General features: G+C 40.3%; 1 protein-coding gene across 1 annotated transcript in view; it reads left to right on the forward strand.

Annotated features, from left to right (window-relative positions):
* The window catches only part of LOC138027403 (TNF receptor-associated factor 4-like), a 62071-nt gene that overhangs the window by 23010 nt on the left and 24210 nt on the right, over positions 1–14851 (forward strand). Inside the window, exons 2-7 of the mRNA XM_068874978.1 lie at positions 4414–4474; positions 4977–5078; positions 9849–10136; positions 10661–10813; positions 12635–12709; positions 13141–13218. Of these exons, the coding sequence (XP_068731079.1) occupies positions 4414–4474; positions 4977–5078; positions 9849–10136; positions 10661–10813; positions 12635–12709; positions 13141–13218 (757 nt within the window). The remainder of the gene's footprint in view (positions 1–4413; positions 4475–4976; positions 5079–9848; positions 10137–10660; positions 10814–12634; positions 12710–13140; positions 13219–14851) is intronic.

Raw genomic sequence — 14851 nt, forward strand, 5'->3', positions numbered from 1 at the left:
AATCATATTGCGAGAAAGTTTTAGACAACGCTTACTCTTTCTTTGAGTTATGATTTTGGTCACGCTCCGAAATAAACGCTTTCTATGGCGTCGAATGTTGTGGTAACTAGACCCTCCGTGAGGGTACACTGAGTTGCCTGTGGTACGTGCAGCGTTCCAGGCAAATTGTGACTGGCCCACGGGCCGATTACGGGCTTGCAAAAACAAAGCAAAAGGTAATTAAAAAACCATATAATAAACTACTTACTAACCGAGCTAGCTCGAGCCGTACTGGGGAATATTGGCCCTGGGTCGTTTTTGTACGGACCTCGCTGCGCTCGGTCCGTACTGCCACGACCTCGGGCCAATATTTCCCTGGCAGTACGGCCCTCGCGCTCGGTTAGTAAGAAGTTATTAAGGGGTCACCCAGAAGTCATACCAGCAGAGGCCCTTTGGCTCACAGGTCCTCACACGTTCGTACGACGAAACAGATCCTTTTCTGAGGTTAAAAACCTGGCTACTGGCCTAACTCTTTTTCCTACTTTCCCAACCGCGAGAAAACCGCGGTAAATCAGCCATCGCCAAAAAAAATTAGGGGGAAAAAATACATCATTTTAAAGCGAAGAAAGTAAGCTTTCCAACAGCATATAATTGATTTGCAGACAGCTGAAACATTTTATAAAAGCGAAAGTTGAACGAAAAAATTTAAGAACAATAACAGTAAAATATGTTTTCTAGGCAAAATTTGGTCATTTTAGCGTTGATTACGAATGTTTGGATGCAAAACTAATATTTTCTGCAATTTATCTGCTTTCTTGGACATAAATTCGACCGAAAACTGATAAGGCACGAATATTTTTAGATTTTTAGGAATAATTGATAACGTGGTTCAATGCGTAATGTGATAATGCGATAAAAGTGTCAAAATTGCGACCCATTGCTAACGGCAACGGAAGCGATCGCATTACGAATAATTAACCTCTGTTGCCAAAAACCAAATAACCGGTCAGTGTAAAACGCAGACTGCAGACTGCAGACTGCAGACCAGGGATAAAATGCAGACTGAGGGTAAAATGAAGACTGCAGACTGCAGACTGCGGGTTAATAAAATAATAATGAAAAAAGAGTTATGAGTGTTAGTAGCCGTTTGTACTTTCACTGAAACCCCAACACAGCTCCCATCGCTTTGGTTGCCCCACCGCATGTTTTAAATCCGGATTTTTATCGAACTCTGTAAGAATTGAAGCTGTTTGAATCCTTGTTGTTGTTGGAAAAAGGACAGTTTCGTTAAGTGAGTTGCTTTTAGGCAAAGAAGTCACCACCCCGTAATTCAACTGTCCATTTTGCTGCACTGAACAAAGTAATCGAGTAATTACCCAATAACTCAATTTATTTTGACACGCATGGCTACAGTACCAATTAACAAAGACAGAGATAACGTGGATTTTGCAACCATTTAACCTTTCAATTCAGTCGGCTTAAGCCAGTATGACTGAGGTGTAAAAATATCGTATTAGGATCCTTTCATTCGCTTACGTGTACGTTATGTTTATCCTTTAGTTCACAAGCTCGTTTGTTTTGCAACTGGAAGATGTAATTTTCAATTATAACCTCTCCCTAGGGGTTATCACGCATAGCTTAACCTATGAAATCCCCGCGTCCTAATTGCTCGGAATACATGAAATTCTTTGTGCATTTCGTTGCACCGAAAAAAGACAACCGAGATTATTCAGGTATTCGAAGTAATAATTGTTGGTTTTTCGATCGATTTCCCTCGATGTACCGGTGTGACAAATAATTTGGAACATTGCAATGCATCTGGAAGCGCAAAAACAAAGCACAGATGATTTCAACGCGTACGATCGCATCCCCAAAAGTTGTAGCGACCTGCAGTCATAATAATGTGAGTTGTTGACAGATGTAAAACAGGATTGTCTTTCAAACAATCTTTATTTTATCCTTATGACTCGTTTTTTTATTATTAATATTTATTTGCAGTCTGCGTTTTACACTGACCGCCCAAATAACCGATTTTTCGACGGAAAATTCATCCCAGAAGATAAAACTATTCACTGGACATGTAATAAAGGTAGATATGTCAGAGCGAAAGCGAAAACAAGCGAATATTTTGACGGAAAACACAATAATGTGAGATCAAAGGAACATGTGGTGAAGACACGCAATTGCGGCATCGCTTCGACAATAATCTTACCTTTTCAGCGATTTTAACGCTTGAAATTCCATTCAATCCACCTTGTCTAGTCTTTGAATTCACTATTATCGCTGCCCTGCGAATTTTCAATGTTCTACATAACACTTGGTAAAAGACGGCTCGACGGGCGACAGATTGTTGTCGATGTTGTTGCCTGTCGTGTTCAGTATCCAATTGATTTGCCATTTTTGAGCTTCATAAGGGTATATTTTGTTCAAAGATCCACCTAAACGCCATTCGCGTTACATGACTCTCGACGCCATTACAGGTTAAGTTAATGATTCTACTGTGTCCACCAGAGAAATGTACGCATTTCCACTACCCTCTCGATCCTAAGAAAATACGCGCAGAAGGCTCTATGCACAAAGACACCACTTACCGGGGGAGTGACAGGCAAGACTTTTACCGACACGGAAAAAAATAAAAAAATAAAACGGAGAAATGCTACCCATTTTCCAACTGGGATTGCCTTAGGGCAACCCAGTAAAAAACAAATCGAAAGTGGTTCAGCGTTGCCTGTACTCTTATCGACAACGATATTCGCCTCCACTCATCAGCCGAGTTGATGGTAAGTGATCTTGGCTGAGTTTAAGTTTCCCTTGGCTTTTTGCCAGTAAAAGGAAAAAGCCGGACGGATCGATTTGCTGCTTTGCCGAAGTTTCGGTGGGAAGACCTCGTCGGCCAAGAAGTAATAGGTCAAGGGACGTTTGGAGCTGTGTTTTTGACTAAGTTTCAAGCTGAAGGAAAGCCCGCAGAAATTGTAATTGTAAACAAACTGTTAAGTAAAGCTCAGGATTTTACAGCAACGTTAACCAAGGAGGCCAAGATTTTAAATTTCGACTTAGTGAAACACAAAATTTCGAGTTTCTAAACTCAAAATTTCGAGTTTGAAACTTTGAAGCAAGAAAACTGATCACCAAATGCCATTTCCCTTACGGGCCACCGTACTTTTCAAAGTACCGGGTTTGATAATGAAAGTACCGGACATGGCTATTTTCCTTTGTAAGGCCGATTACAAGCGCAATGGGAGACCCTCGGAAATGCTGTTTGCATTCTTGAGATTGGAGGGGGAAAAGGAAAACTAAACTTTTTGCGTAAATATAAAATGCCATCACAGTGGTTATTCAGTTTAGTAAAGAAAATAAGGCAATGTGACTTCTTGTTAGTTTAAAGGACTTATTGCGCGATCGTCAAGTGTTTCTTCAGTCCATGGCTTCCTCAGATACCCAAGCCCGAAAAGAACAAAAATGGAATAAAAGAAGTCAACGAATCTCAAAACGAAAACCCTGATGGTTATTGCCGCTATTATGGCACAATGACGTACATCCTGGAACATGCACTTCTCCCATAAAAATATCAGTAGATTTAGATCTCAATCGGCGTCACATATCTACGCTATTTCACCCTTTCCCAGGTTAAAATCAGCCAAAGATGTGCATTTTCCTTAATCGCAAAATTTTATTGGTCATATACATGTACGAGTAAGTCGAGAGAATTAGAAAATTAAGTCATGGGCACTTTGGACTAATGCGCCGATCAAATCGAAACTTCAACATCCCACCCCCGGGCATTTGACTACCTTATGCGCCCGGGGAGTGGGGAATTTTGGCTGCGTAATTCGTCTTTGTCAAACTATAGAGTGAATACAATATGGTACTTTTTCACACCCTCCATTTCATTGTTAAAGCTCTGAAAACTGTACGTTTCTGTTAGAGGTAATCAACCGACACTGAACAATTTAAAATACATGCAGTCGTAAACTCTCTAGGCTCTGTTGTACACAGTTCCCTTGTTAAACAACCTTTGCCGTGTTTCGGAGTTAGAGCTGCTTATACTTGCTTATTGACATTGTCCGACTTATTCAATTTTCAAGTTGTGTTTTTGTAGTAGCTCAAGTCTGGCAAGAACGGCATCATCATATAAAGGGTCACGAAACATGTGTTAGCATGTTTATACGCAAGCTTTTTAAGACGACAGGAGCCGACGACGATTGTTCTTTATTCGGGGATGAAAGAGAAATCCGACGATAGGGTAGGGCATTTGAACACCATTTTGGCTCGATGGGGCGGGAATTTGAACGATCCAATCTTCAAAAGTTCAAATGCCCGGGGTTTGCCCGGGGGGGAGGGGGGATGTTTAAGTTTCGAGTTGATCGGCGTATTTATATCAAGTTGAGGTCTACCTGTAGAATTGAGCCAGTTTTTAAATTCTTTAATAAACAGTCAAGAGAGGAACAGGCAACCTTTAACTTGTCCTATGGATCAAACTCTTAGCCGACAGCAGGTAAGTGTTCCCTGGTTGTGAAAATTTGGGTTTATCAAACGAATTAATAATTTGTTTACTGTTCCCTGCATGGTTGTACCAGGCATGATATTTGGTCATGCGATTGTTTTGTTTTAATTCAAAATGTGAGAGGAAGTGAGTTGAAAATGGCCACTAAAACTCACCACAATCCCGATTTCCCTACCTCTCTATCCCTTTTGCAAGCTGAGCATGCGAAAACCTCTCCCTTTCAAATATCGCTTGATGTTCAGTGTTTTTCAGGTTCTAGATTAAGCGTTTCTTGATGCAATGTTGAATTTCGCTTGTGCCTTTCCCCCTTCATCTTTTGAACTTAGGTTGCATTATATAATTACTTCTGATCTAAAAGTATATAGTTTCTCTCCTGCGGCGTAATAGACGTCTTACGCAGGTGGTCTTCAATTTTTCTCTTATTTAGTAAGCTCTTTTTCCTATCCAAGAGCAAAAGAAAGTACCGCTATTTTAAATTGTTTTCTCGTTTTAGGACATATTTTCAGATCGAGCAACGGAGAGAAAGATTCTTTCACTCATTATCAAATGTCCAAGTAAAGGTTGTCAATGGACTGGCGAACTGAGGGCAAAAAATGCAAGTCTTAACTCCTTAATTTAGTAAACATTAATTTAAAATAGAGAAACAAAAACAGTCCCGTATTACGGTAAACTGGAGGTCTTGTAAAGACAAAAAGCTGTCTTCTATCTCAGACGTTGTGCCCTGCTAACATTTCTCTTGTTCTCTAATAATCTACTATGGTTATTGTTAAATGGCAAGCTACAACGATTCTACGAGGAACAGTTCCTCAAAGAAATAAGATACGCGTGAGAAAGAAGCTGGCCTCTATTCGATTTCTGATAATCCTAACCTGACCGTAATTTTTCTCTAGGTCTAATTAAGGCTCCAAAAAGTTTCTTCAATTTATCTTAGTGCGCATTGAACTTAGGTAAAATGAGGATCACCAATGTAACCTGGGTAAAAAAGAATTCAACCCGAGACCGGATTTTGCCTGCAACATGATATACTAGGCGAGTGAAAATTGTCTATTGCCACATTGCGTCGATTCGTGCACAAATCCTTGCCAGTGCTTTGCATGAACAAATGGAACGTATAGTTACTATATAACAACTATAGTTGTCGAGTAACATACTTTCTGTGAAGTTGTGGGCGGTTGATTATCTTATCGGGCAAATGGCTTATTGACAGTTATGTTTCATGTGCTTGAATATATAGAAGAGCAAGAGAATACGAGGTTAGAGAGCGAATCCCTGTACTCCATGATAATTATTTGAAATCTATTTTTATCTGTTGTTACTATGACCGCGCGGTCCACTTTCACACCAACTGACCAATAAGGTGTCCTTTTTGAACTGACAACAACGCAGCCTCATGACATGGAACTAATAATAGATTTCAACAATGTTCATCGGAATAGAGCCAAATATGGGGAATTCGCTCTCCTACCTTATCTCCTCTTGAGATGGGTTATTGTTTTACATGGTACATACATAATTATTGCAGTTTGCTGCAATCGTGGACAAAACTCTTGGGAAGAAATTTAGCTTAAGCATCATTTGACATGCACTCACGAAGTATATTGGTCATTCCACCCCTCCCCCCCCCCCGCCCCCATACCAACATTGGAATGGGGGAGGGGGGAAAGTAGGAAGGATTGACTGTTTATCACACAGACAAATCAGAGCGTCACATTTTCCCAACGAGTTTTGTCCAAGATTGTAAAAGACGAAATGAGAAAGAGTTACGGTAGATTCATTGCCCCAAAGAATCCTTTGCACCAAATTGTACGCCATTATATGCTGCTTAATTTTTGCTATTGCCGTTTCCAATTATGGGATCATATATGTAATGAAAGCCAATTTTTTGTGACTTAACAATGGGGGACAGTGCTAATCAGTAAGTACAAGTGACCAGTATGGCTTTTATTGGCGTTATAGAGCCAGAAAACGGCATATATTGCCTTCTTAGCACGCAATAAGGAAATTTTTAACGCGAAAGATCATTGAAAAGTGCAACGTTTTGAGGAAAGACAAAGCGTAGGAGAGAAACATGCTGGAGGACGTCCAAGTAAGCTGAGTGTTCGGCAACAAGGAGTCATTATACGAAGTTTAAATGCATATACACAACGAGCGTACCAAATACCTGAAATACCAACTGTTTATCATAGGCGTTGTGTCCTTGAGAGAAACAGAAAACGTTTGAAGTTGGTCACGCAAAGACATACTTGCGTTACATTGAATACGCGTAACATCATAATTGTCTCAATTTTTTGTGGAATCACCTTCGTCGTTTGCAATTTTACAACAGAATGAACCCAAAATTATGATTTAAGGCAGCTGGCACGATTAACAGAAGAAAATGTAGTCATTTCAACGGTTAACAACGAATGACGTGCAAGTCTCGGAAAAAACAATGATCATCTATTGTTTTCATTGCGTCTCTCCTGTTAACCGAAAAAACTATCTGTTAATCGTTGTTTTATTGAATGGCTGGCCACGGTTATAAATGTATCCTAAAGGCCTGGCCAAATGCTCGCAACATTTCAACGCAACATCTTGCAACATTGTTGCATGATGTTGCGACATGTGTTGAACGGGGTGGCCAAACGCACCCAACATTTCCATCTTTTTCAACGCAACATGTCAATGTTCATGTGCCCCATGGCCCTGGCGCGCAAGAGGTGGACCTAACGCACATGCCTTAGCGCAACAATGTTGCGTGAACGTGGCCAAACGAGTACAACATCATGCAACATCCAAAATGTTGCACGAAAAATTTGACCGTTTTCAAATTTGATCAAAAATCATCCAACATGTTGCAACATATCGCAACATATCGAAACACGGTGGCCAAACGTATGCAGCATGTTGTGCCCATCAATGTTGCAAGATGTTGCGTTGAAACGTTGCGAGCGTTTGGCCAGGCCTTAAGGTAAGAGTTGCAAAACATCTGGAACCTGGCGGGATTTCCCGTTGCAGTTCCTTCGGGATTTGATGATTATAATGACGTGCTTGCCACCACACAGTCAGATAAATGCTACTTATTGCATTCGCAGTCCCTCTCTGTGGGGAGAAAGTTACTTTGTGAATTCTCCTGAATTAAAATCATGCTCAAAGCCTTGCAACCAATCCATCACTAGGCGACCACAATAAGTGGAGAAAACAACAACCTTCAGAACTGTCATACACGCTTCCTTTGTGTCCCCAAAACCCACACGCATCAGTCCAATAACATTAACTACACAAACAGTATAGGGACTCTCACAAGATCTACATATCAAACTGTCCATGGTCATTGAAAGTCTCAGAATTTGATTATATTCACGAAAACATAAATTATACAGTAGCTTAATATATGCAACTTTAATGATTCTTGAATGGCAAATAAATGTGACAATATTTGAAAAACTCAAGATTACAATGATATAAAACTAATAAAATTCATATGAAATATCTGATAAATATATACAATGTCCGCTGAAATTAAGGTGACGCGTCCCATTTCTTAACTGCATAGGGGATAAAGGTATTCTGGAAACGTTTCGTGCGACATTTAAGTAGTGGAATTTTCCTTGCGTTCCGGAAAGAGTAGACAGATTTAGTTATTGGAGATAAAACAGCATTGATTTTGTCTTCAGGTCGCATTATGGTCTTGTAAAAACGACGACAAAGCTCATCTCTGGGCTCTTGGAGGTTGGGTAGTTTCAGATGAGCGAGTCGCTCTCGGTAGGACAGGCCAGGAAGCATGATCTTTGTAGCTCGTTTCTGTATTTGTTCAAGTTCGTCAGACAGGGCATTAGACAGTAAAGAGTGCCACGCAGGACACGCATATTCAACGACGGGTCTAATAAAACGGCAGAAAACAAAACAAGGGTCTCTAGGAAGCACACCACTTCGCTTCAAACACCGTAGAGCGTAGAGACGTTTACTTGCTTTCCTGCAAATAGTTCCAACGTGCAAGTCCCATTTAAGATTAGATAGATTGAATCGATATTCCTAGGAGTTTGGTTGATTGAACGCAGTCCAGCGGGACGTTATCGATTGTTAAAGGCTGCAGGATGGGTGGAGATTAAGCGAAACAGATGTTAAGTTCTTTAGTCTTCTTTCCATTGATTAATGGAATCAAGATGCGTCTGAAGATTGGATGAAGCACTCGAATGGGATGTTACTTCAAAAACTGTGCAGTCATCCACGTATTTGTAGATTGGAGCAATTGTGGAGAGGTCGTTAATCATGACTAAGAAGGACAGAGGTCCCAGTTTAGTTCCTTGGGGTACGCCAGCGAGGATGGGTAACCAGATTGATTTATCTTGTCCGATTTTAATACGTTGTTGGCGATTTCTAAGAAAAGCTGAGCACCAATTCAATAAGATGGGAGGCACGTTAAGAAGCTGGAGTTTACGGATAAGTATGTTGTGGTCAATACGATCAAAAGCCTTCGAAAAATCAATGAGACACGCTCTGATAATGGTCTTAGGGGTCTCAGCTGCTTGGAGCCACTCGTGAATCACGCAAACTAACGCATGAGTAGTTGATGAGTTTTTGATTCATCCAAATTGGCGAGGGTCAAGATGAGGCATGATGATAGGACGTAGCCAGCCAAAAACAAAATCCTCAAGGACTTTACCAAGACTGGTAGTAAGTGAGATAGGTCTTAATTAAGTCAGAGTCGACAGACCTAGGATTAGATATTTTAGCAATAGGAACAACGTCCGCACACTTAGCTTCCACAAAGTTTGTACCGTTCCCTTGTTGACAGATGCGTTGAAAATAGAAGCTACAGGACTGCAGATCACAGAGGCGCATTCCTTGAGTAACCAATTCGGTATATTGTCAGGACCAATGGATTTAAGTTCGTTGATAGCTAGGAGAGAAGTATCAACTGCCCCAGGTGATATTATGAATTCGTCAGGTGTTAGCTGAACAGGGATACCACCAAACAGTAAAGGTTGCATATCAGCATTAACCTTATTGAAGGAGGCGTTAATAATCTCTGCCAGCTCAAGACCGCTTACAGTGGAACCGTTTATAACCATCTTTGAAAGAGATGTAGACTTTGATTGACCGGACAGTTGTTTGATGCTATCCGACCATTTCTTAGGATTATGATGTTGGATGTTCATAACTTTGTTGTGATAGAAGTTTTGGCGAACAAATTTACAAAGCTTGGTGACTTTCCTTCTATAAAATCTATATAAGGTGGAATTCCCCTTGACCCAAGCACGTTGTCGATTGGCAATCGCTTCTTTTATGTCAGCGGTAAAAATTACAATTCTTAAAATTACATTGTTATAATTTTTCGTGATTCATATCCGTTGCCAACTGTTTAATTTTGTTCTTTTCTTAGACCCATTTGACACATTGTCCTCATGAAGTCGTTTCTTGTACAAACGATGGCTGTCGTGCAACATTACCAAGGAGAGCTCTGCAAGAGCATCTGACCAGCACGTGCGATCATAGAATTATTTGCTGCAGTTACTGTGATACTTCACACCATGCGTTCTCAACGGAGGTACACATCTTTCTTTCGATCGTTGAATGGAGCCTATCGAGATCTGTTCCAGCACTGTCTTTTAAATTTTTTTTCCGTTGCACTGTAATTTGTACAGGTAATCACATGATTTCTAGTGCAATTTGGAATAAATGAGCACGAGTAAAGACTCACGGGCGAGTGCAATTTGTAGTCTTTGAAAAAATTTACAAGTGGCTATTTATTCCAAATTGCACGAGAAAAATCATGTGATTACTTAATAATATACATGAAAAAATTTCGAGATGGTTTAGCAGAAACAACGCACGCGTATCACGCAATAGCCCTTTTCACGGTTAGTTTTTCTCACTTGCATTACAATATAATGTAGCATGTATGTGAGACAATTTCCGGTTATTTTGTAGTTTTAACCCGAAATTGCCTCGCATCGACGTTAGATTACATTGTAATGCATATAAGAAAAACTAACCGTGAAAAGGGCTATTACGGAAAAATTGCACCATGAATTACGCCACCCAGGGCTCGCATTTGATTGGCTGTGACAGAAAAGAAATCACCTTTATGGCTCTTATTCAACTTCATGTACTAATTTCATTTTCTGCAATTTGTTTGGGATTAAATGACGTACTCTCAGCCAATCAACGCGCTGAAAATTTTTCTTGTACATTAGTATTATTATTATGTTATTCGATTCTCTCCTGTTGTCGGGTGTTCTACTGGGTACTGTTTTATTGTGTCTCTCAGCAACTCCCCAGCAACTTTCTGCAACAGGTGAGCAGTTCCAAGAATGGCCGATACTTGTACACTTCCAAGGAAGTCAGGTACATCTAGCTTGCCAAACCAGGTCTTTGCACCTTTTGATATGCTTCCCAGAGCACCAATCACGATAGGCATTATTGTGACTTTCGAGGCTCCATGAATCCTTCTGATTTCAAATGCTACTCCTGGTACTTTTCAACCTTCTCCTCTTCAGTTCTGGTGATGTTCTGGTCCGCTGGCGCAGCTGTGTCAATAAATTATTATTATTATTATTATTATTATTATTATTATTATTATTATTATTTCCACCTTCACAGGCTGATCCTTGTCGCTATAAAAACCTGAGGAAACGGGTCATGCATAAACTATGACCAAGGGTTCCACATGGTCTCTTCTCCTTAGATAATGTATCAAGCACCTTTCTCAGAATCCTTGCTGTTCCTAATAGTGCAGTCTTTTGTTTTGTTATTATTACTGGATCGGGTGATTTAAAATTTTAAAAATTTTATAAACATGTTCATCGAAGTTGTTGGGGGGGGGGGGGGGGGGGGGCACTTAACTGCAACAATTCGGGCTTCGAGGGGTTTTGACCCATTGACCGATAAGTTTATAACCATAAGTTATAACAAGAGCTCAGCGCAATCGCAGGGTCTCGGGTTTGATTCTCGAGAATCTCAAGACATCGATATTACAGCATGGAAACATATTTACTAAAAATTCTACATTTCAGAGAGAAATAGAATATCATGGGTACCAGTCTCCCAAAGAAAGAAGGGAAGAAAAATAAGGACAACAACAATGTATATATATGGGTTAAGTGAACATTGGTTTGTGCCAGTTAAGTCAGTAAGTGTTCAAGAAGAGATTTGGGTATAATAAACACTTTAAAGTCTCTTTCACAAAAGACGTTCGGGTTTGTAACAAGTATACTCGGAAATGGCTTCAGTTTGGAAACACATCTCGACGCCAAACGTCGATGGATTGGGCAGCCAAAAAACTGATTATAATAAAAGACCTCAAGAAGTGTATTCCTTATTGATCTCCTGTACAATAGGTTTTTAAAAGGGCATCTGCATGAGCTTCACACCCGATAAAACACTCCTCATTGAAATTCTTTGCATAAAGAATAGTAATGAAGCCCGGCTTGTTTTTCTTGCATGCTAATATCTTCCCCTCACATTTTGAACCTTCGTTCGTACTCTTGAGAAATACACTTTTTGTGCAATGTTTTTGAAGCCGTTAAAAAAACTAGCAGCACGTGTTTTATCGATCGAGTCTACAAAACACTCGGCTACGCCTTGTGTTTTTAAACCCTATAAAACACTACTGCTCGTTTTTTGAACATTGCATTAAGCAATTCCTGACCACTTGATCTGACTCAATTTGCTTCTGAATTTTTGAGATTTTCAGTTAGGCGTTAACCCCCGTGCAAACGGGCATAAATTTGTTGGCCAACAACTTCCAACATTGTTGGGTGTTGCATGTTTCATCTGTTTGCACACGCTGTTGCATGTTGTTGGGACTTGTTGCACGAAGTTGTTGAAACTGGTCAAACGTTTGAGCCAACAACTCTCAACATTTCTCAGTTTTGGCCCGTGATCGCCGAAGCGTAGTGCAACAGTGTTGGACCGTTTGCACATCTCACGCAGGCGCATTACATACGGACTCCATGGAGATAGCCATGCAATGATATGTTGAAAACAAGATGGCAGCCGAATTTTGTAAGTTTACAAAGTCTTATGGTTCGTATCGTTCCATAATACACTGTACGTCCTTACATTGTTGGGAGTTGTCGCGTCCGTTTGCACGGGGCTTTAGAGTCAAAATATGGATTTAATGCTTTTGTTATCATTGAACTGCATTTTATTCTACTTGATTTTTAGTCTCATCGAAGCGTTTGTGGAAAATTCCCAGTTGATTGTCCAAATGCCTGTGGATCGAGGGAGATGAGGGAGAGGGTTTGTAAATAGTTAATTGTTTTAAGAGGCGCAACACTGGATTTGAAGACAATTATGTTATTAAGTATGGCTTTCTTTTTTCGGATTGCGATATGCCAAACTATAACTTATTACAAGACATGAGTCGGAATGAACTTGAGGTTTTCCTGATGGGATGTCAAACCATAGCTCTTCTGGATCGGAAGCGATATCATGGCTACTAGGCTCCGACAACAATTGCGACTATTGAACCTGAACTTACCCACAAGAAAAAAATCAAAAGTGATATTTTACCTTCGTTATAGTGTACGTAAGTTAACACAACGTGTAGTGACCTTTGAACTGGAAAGCGGTCAAAGTATAGCCTCCTTATTGCCTCTCGAGCTCGTTTGAATATGCTCTTTGTCATGTTTGATCTATTCTACACAATTCTCAATCCATTTTTATGACAGATCCCAGACCATGTTGAGAACCAATGCACATTGACGGTGATTTCTTGCCCGTACTCTAACCTTGGCTGTTCAAGCAAGGTAATCCTTGAATAAAAACGATGATTGTAAACTATGAAATTCAAGTTATCGTTATGTAATATTGCTGTCAAGTCCAACAATCAATGACGTCACATCTTGCTCCTTTTTAAAGACCTCGCACTTTTGGAAAGTTAAGAGCTCAGAACGCTACAACGTACTTTTTTAGGAGCTCTGATCTTATTTCGATAAACGTTAAAACAATGGTTGAATTCCCTTTTCGCATGACATGAAGTATTATGCAGATCTCGGAGGAAGTGCGGACCAAGGGAAACGTCCATCTCATTGTCAATCAGCATAATCCCTAATTACATCCTCAGAACCACTCAGCCTTATCAATGAATGGTACATGTATATGGTTAAAAATATATCGTACTCCTTATACGATTCGCATCACGTAAATAATTGTTTTACTTTCTACCATGCACATAAGCTGAATAGCTAAAATTCGAAGTAACTGTGCTGCGCACTAAGACGGATGAATATTAAATGAAACTTCGAGCTCCAGTTCTTCCTACTGATTGTTGAGTTTCTGCGATCTTGTGTCGAGTTCTCGCTATTTAGTGTCGAGTTCCCGCGATCCAGTCTTGAGTTTCTGCGATCGACTATCCAACTCTCGCTAGCGAGTTTTCATATTCTCGCTAGCGAGTTTTCATATTCTCGCTAGCGAGTTTTCAAATTCTGGCTAGCGAGTTTTCTAATTCTGGCTAGCGAGTTTTTTTAAATTCTCGCTAGCGAGTTTTGTAATTCTGGCTAGCGAGTTTTTAATTCATTCGTTCCCAGGACCTGCTCTGATAGCGTTACCCATAGGTCTATGCCCTCTATGTCATGCGTTCTGGTTCTTCGTTCTCCAACATGGCGACAATTGAGGAGGAACTTCGGAACTTCTCCATAGGCTTTAACGAAATTTTAAAACGGTTAGAGTCTTGTGACGTCAATCCTGCGACTGAATACTCAGAAAGAAAACTAGAGAATTATGTCACTATTCTTTTCGGGATGATCTGCCAAATTGAAAGCGGTGAAAGATCAGAGCATCGAAGCAACTTACTGACGCTTCTGACAGCGCTTTATGAACTGTCGTATGGGAAGCTGGAGATATTATCGAGTCAAATACAAGAGCAGTCATGTCTTCAGCAGAAGTCTTCTTACTATCCTCAACTTGAAAAGACTGGAGGTCGGCCCAAGTTCTCACTAACTAAAGAGCAGCTTGTGAATCTTCGCGAGACTGGTTTAACGTGGGCGAAAATTGCCTTGTGTCTGAATGTTAGCGAAAGAACTTTATACAGACGAGTTCAGGAATTTGAAATTGATAGCAAATTTTCAGATCTATCAGACAATGATCTAGACGAACTGCTCAAGTCCATCAGGGCATTAACCCCTCGAGCGGGTGAAAGCTACATACGCGGGAGTTTGAAGGACAGCGGCGTGCGAATCCAGCGTTGGAGGATACGGGAAAGGCTTAATTCCATAGATCCTGTCGGCAGAGCAACTCGAAGGAGTAGTGCAATTCGAAGGCGAGTTTATAATGTTCGTGCACCAAATTGCTTGTGGCACATTGATAGTAATCATAAATTAATAGCATGGAGATTTGTAATTCATGGGTGTATCGATGGGTACAGTCATAGGTACTCCAAGC

The sequence above is a fragment of the Montipora capricornis genome, chromosome 12 (assembly GCF_036669925.1).
Source record: "Montipora capricornis isolate CH-2021 chromosome 12, ASM3666992v2, whole genome shotgun sequence".
Lineage (NCBI taxonomy): Eukaryota > Metazoa > Cnidaria > Anthozoa > Scleractinia > Acroporidae > Montipora > Montipora capricornis.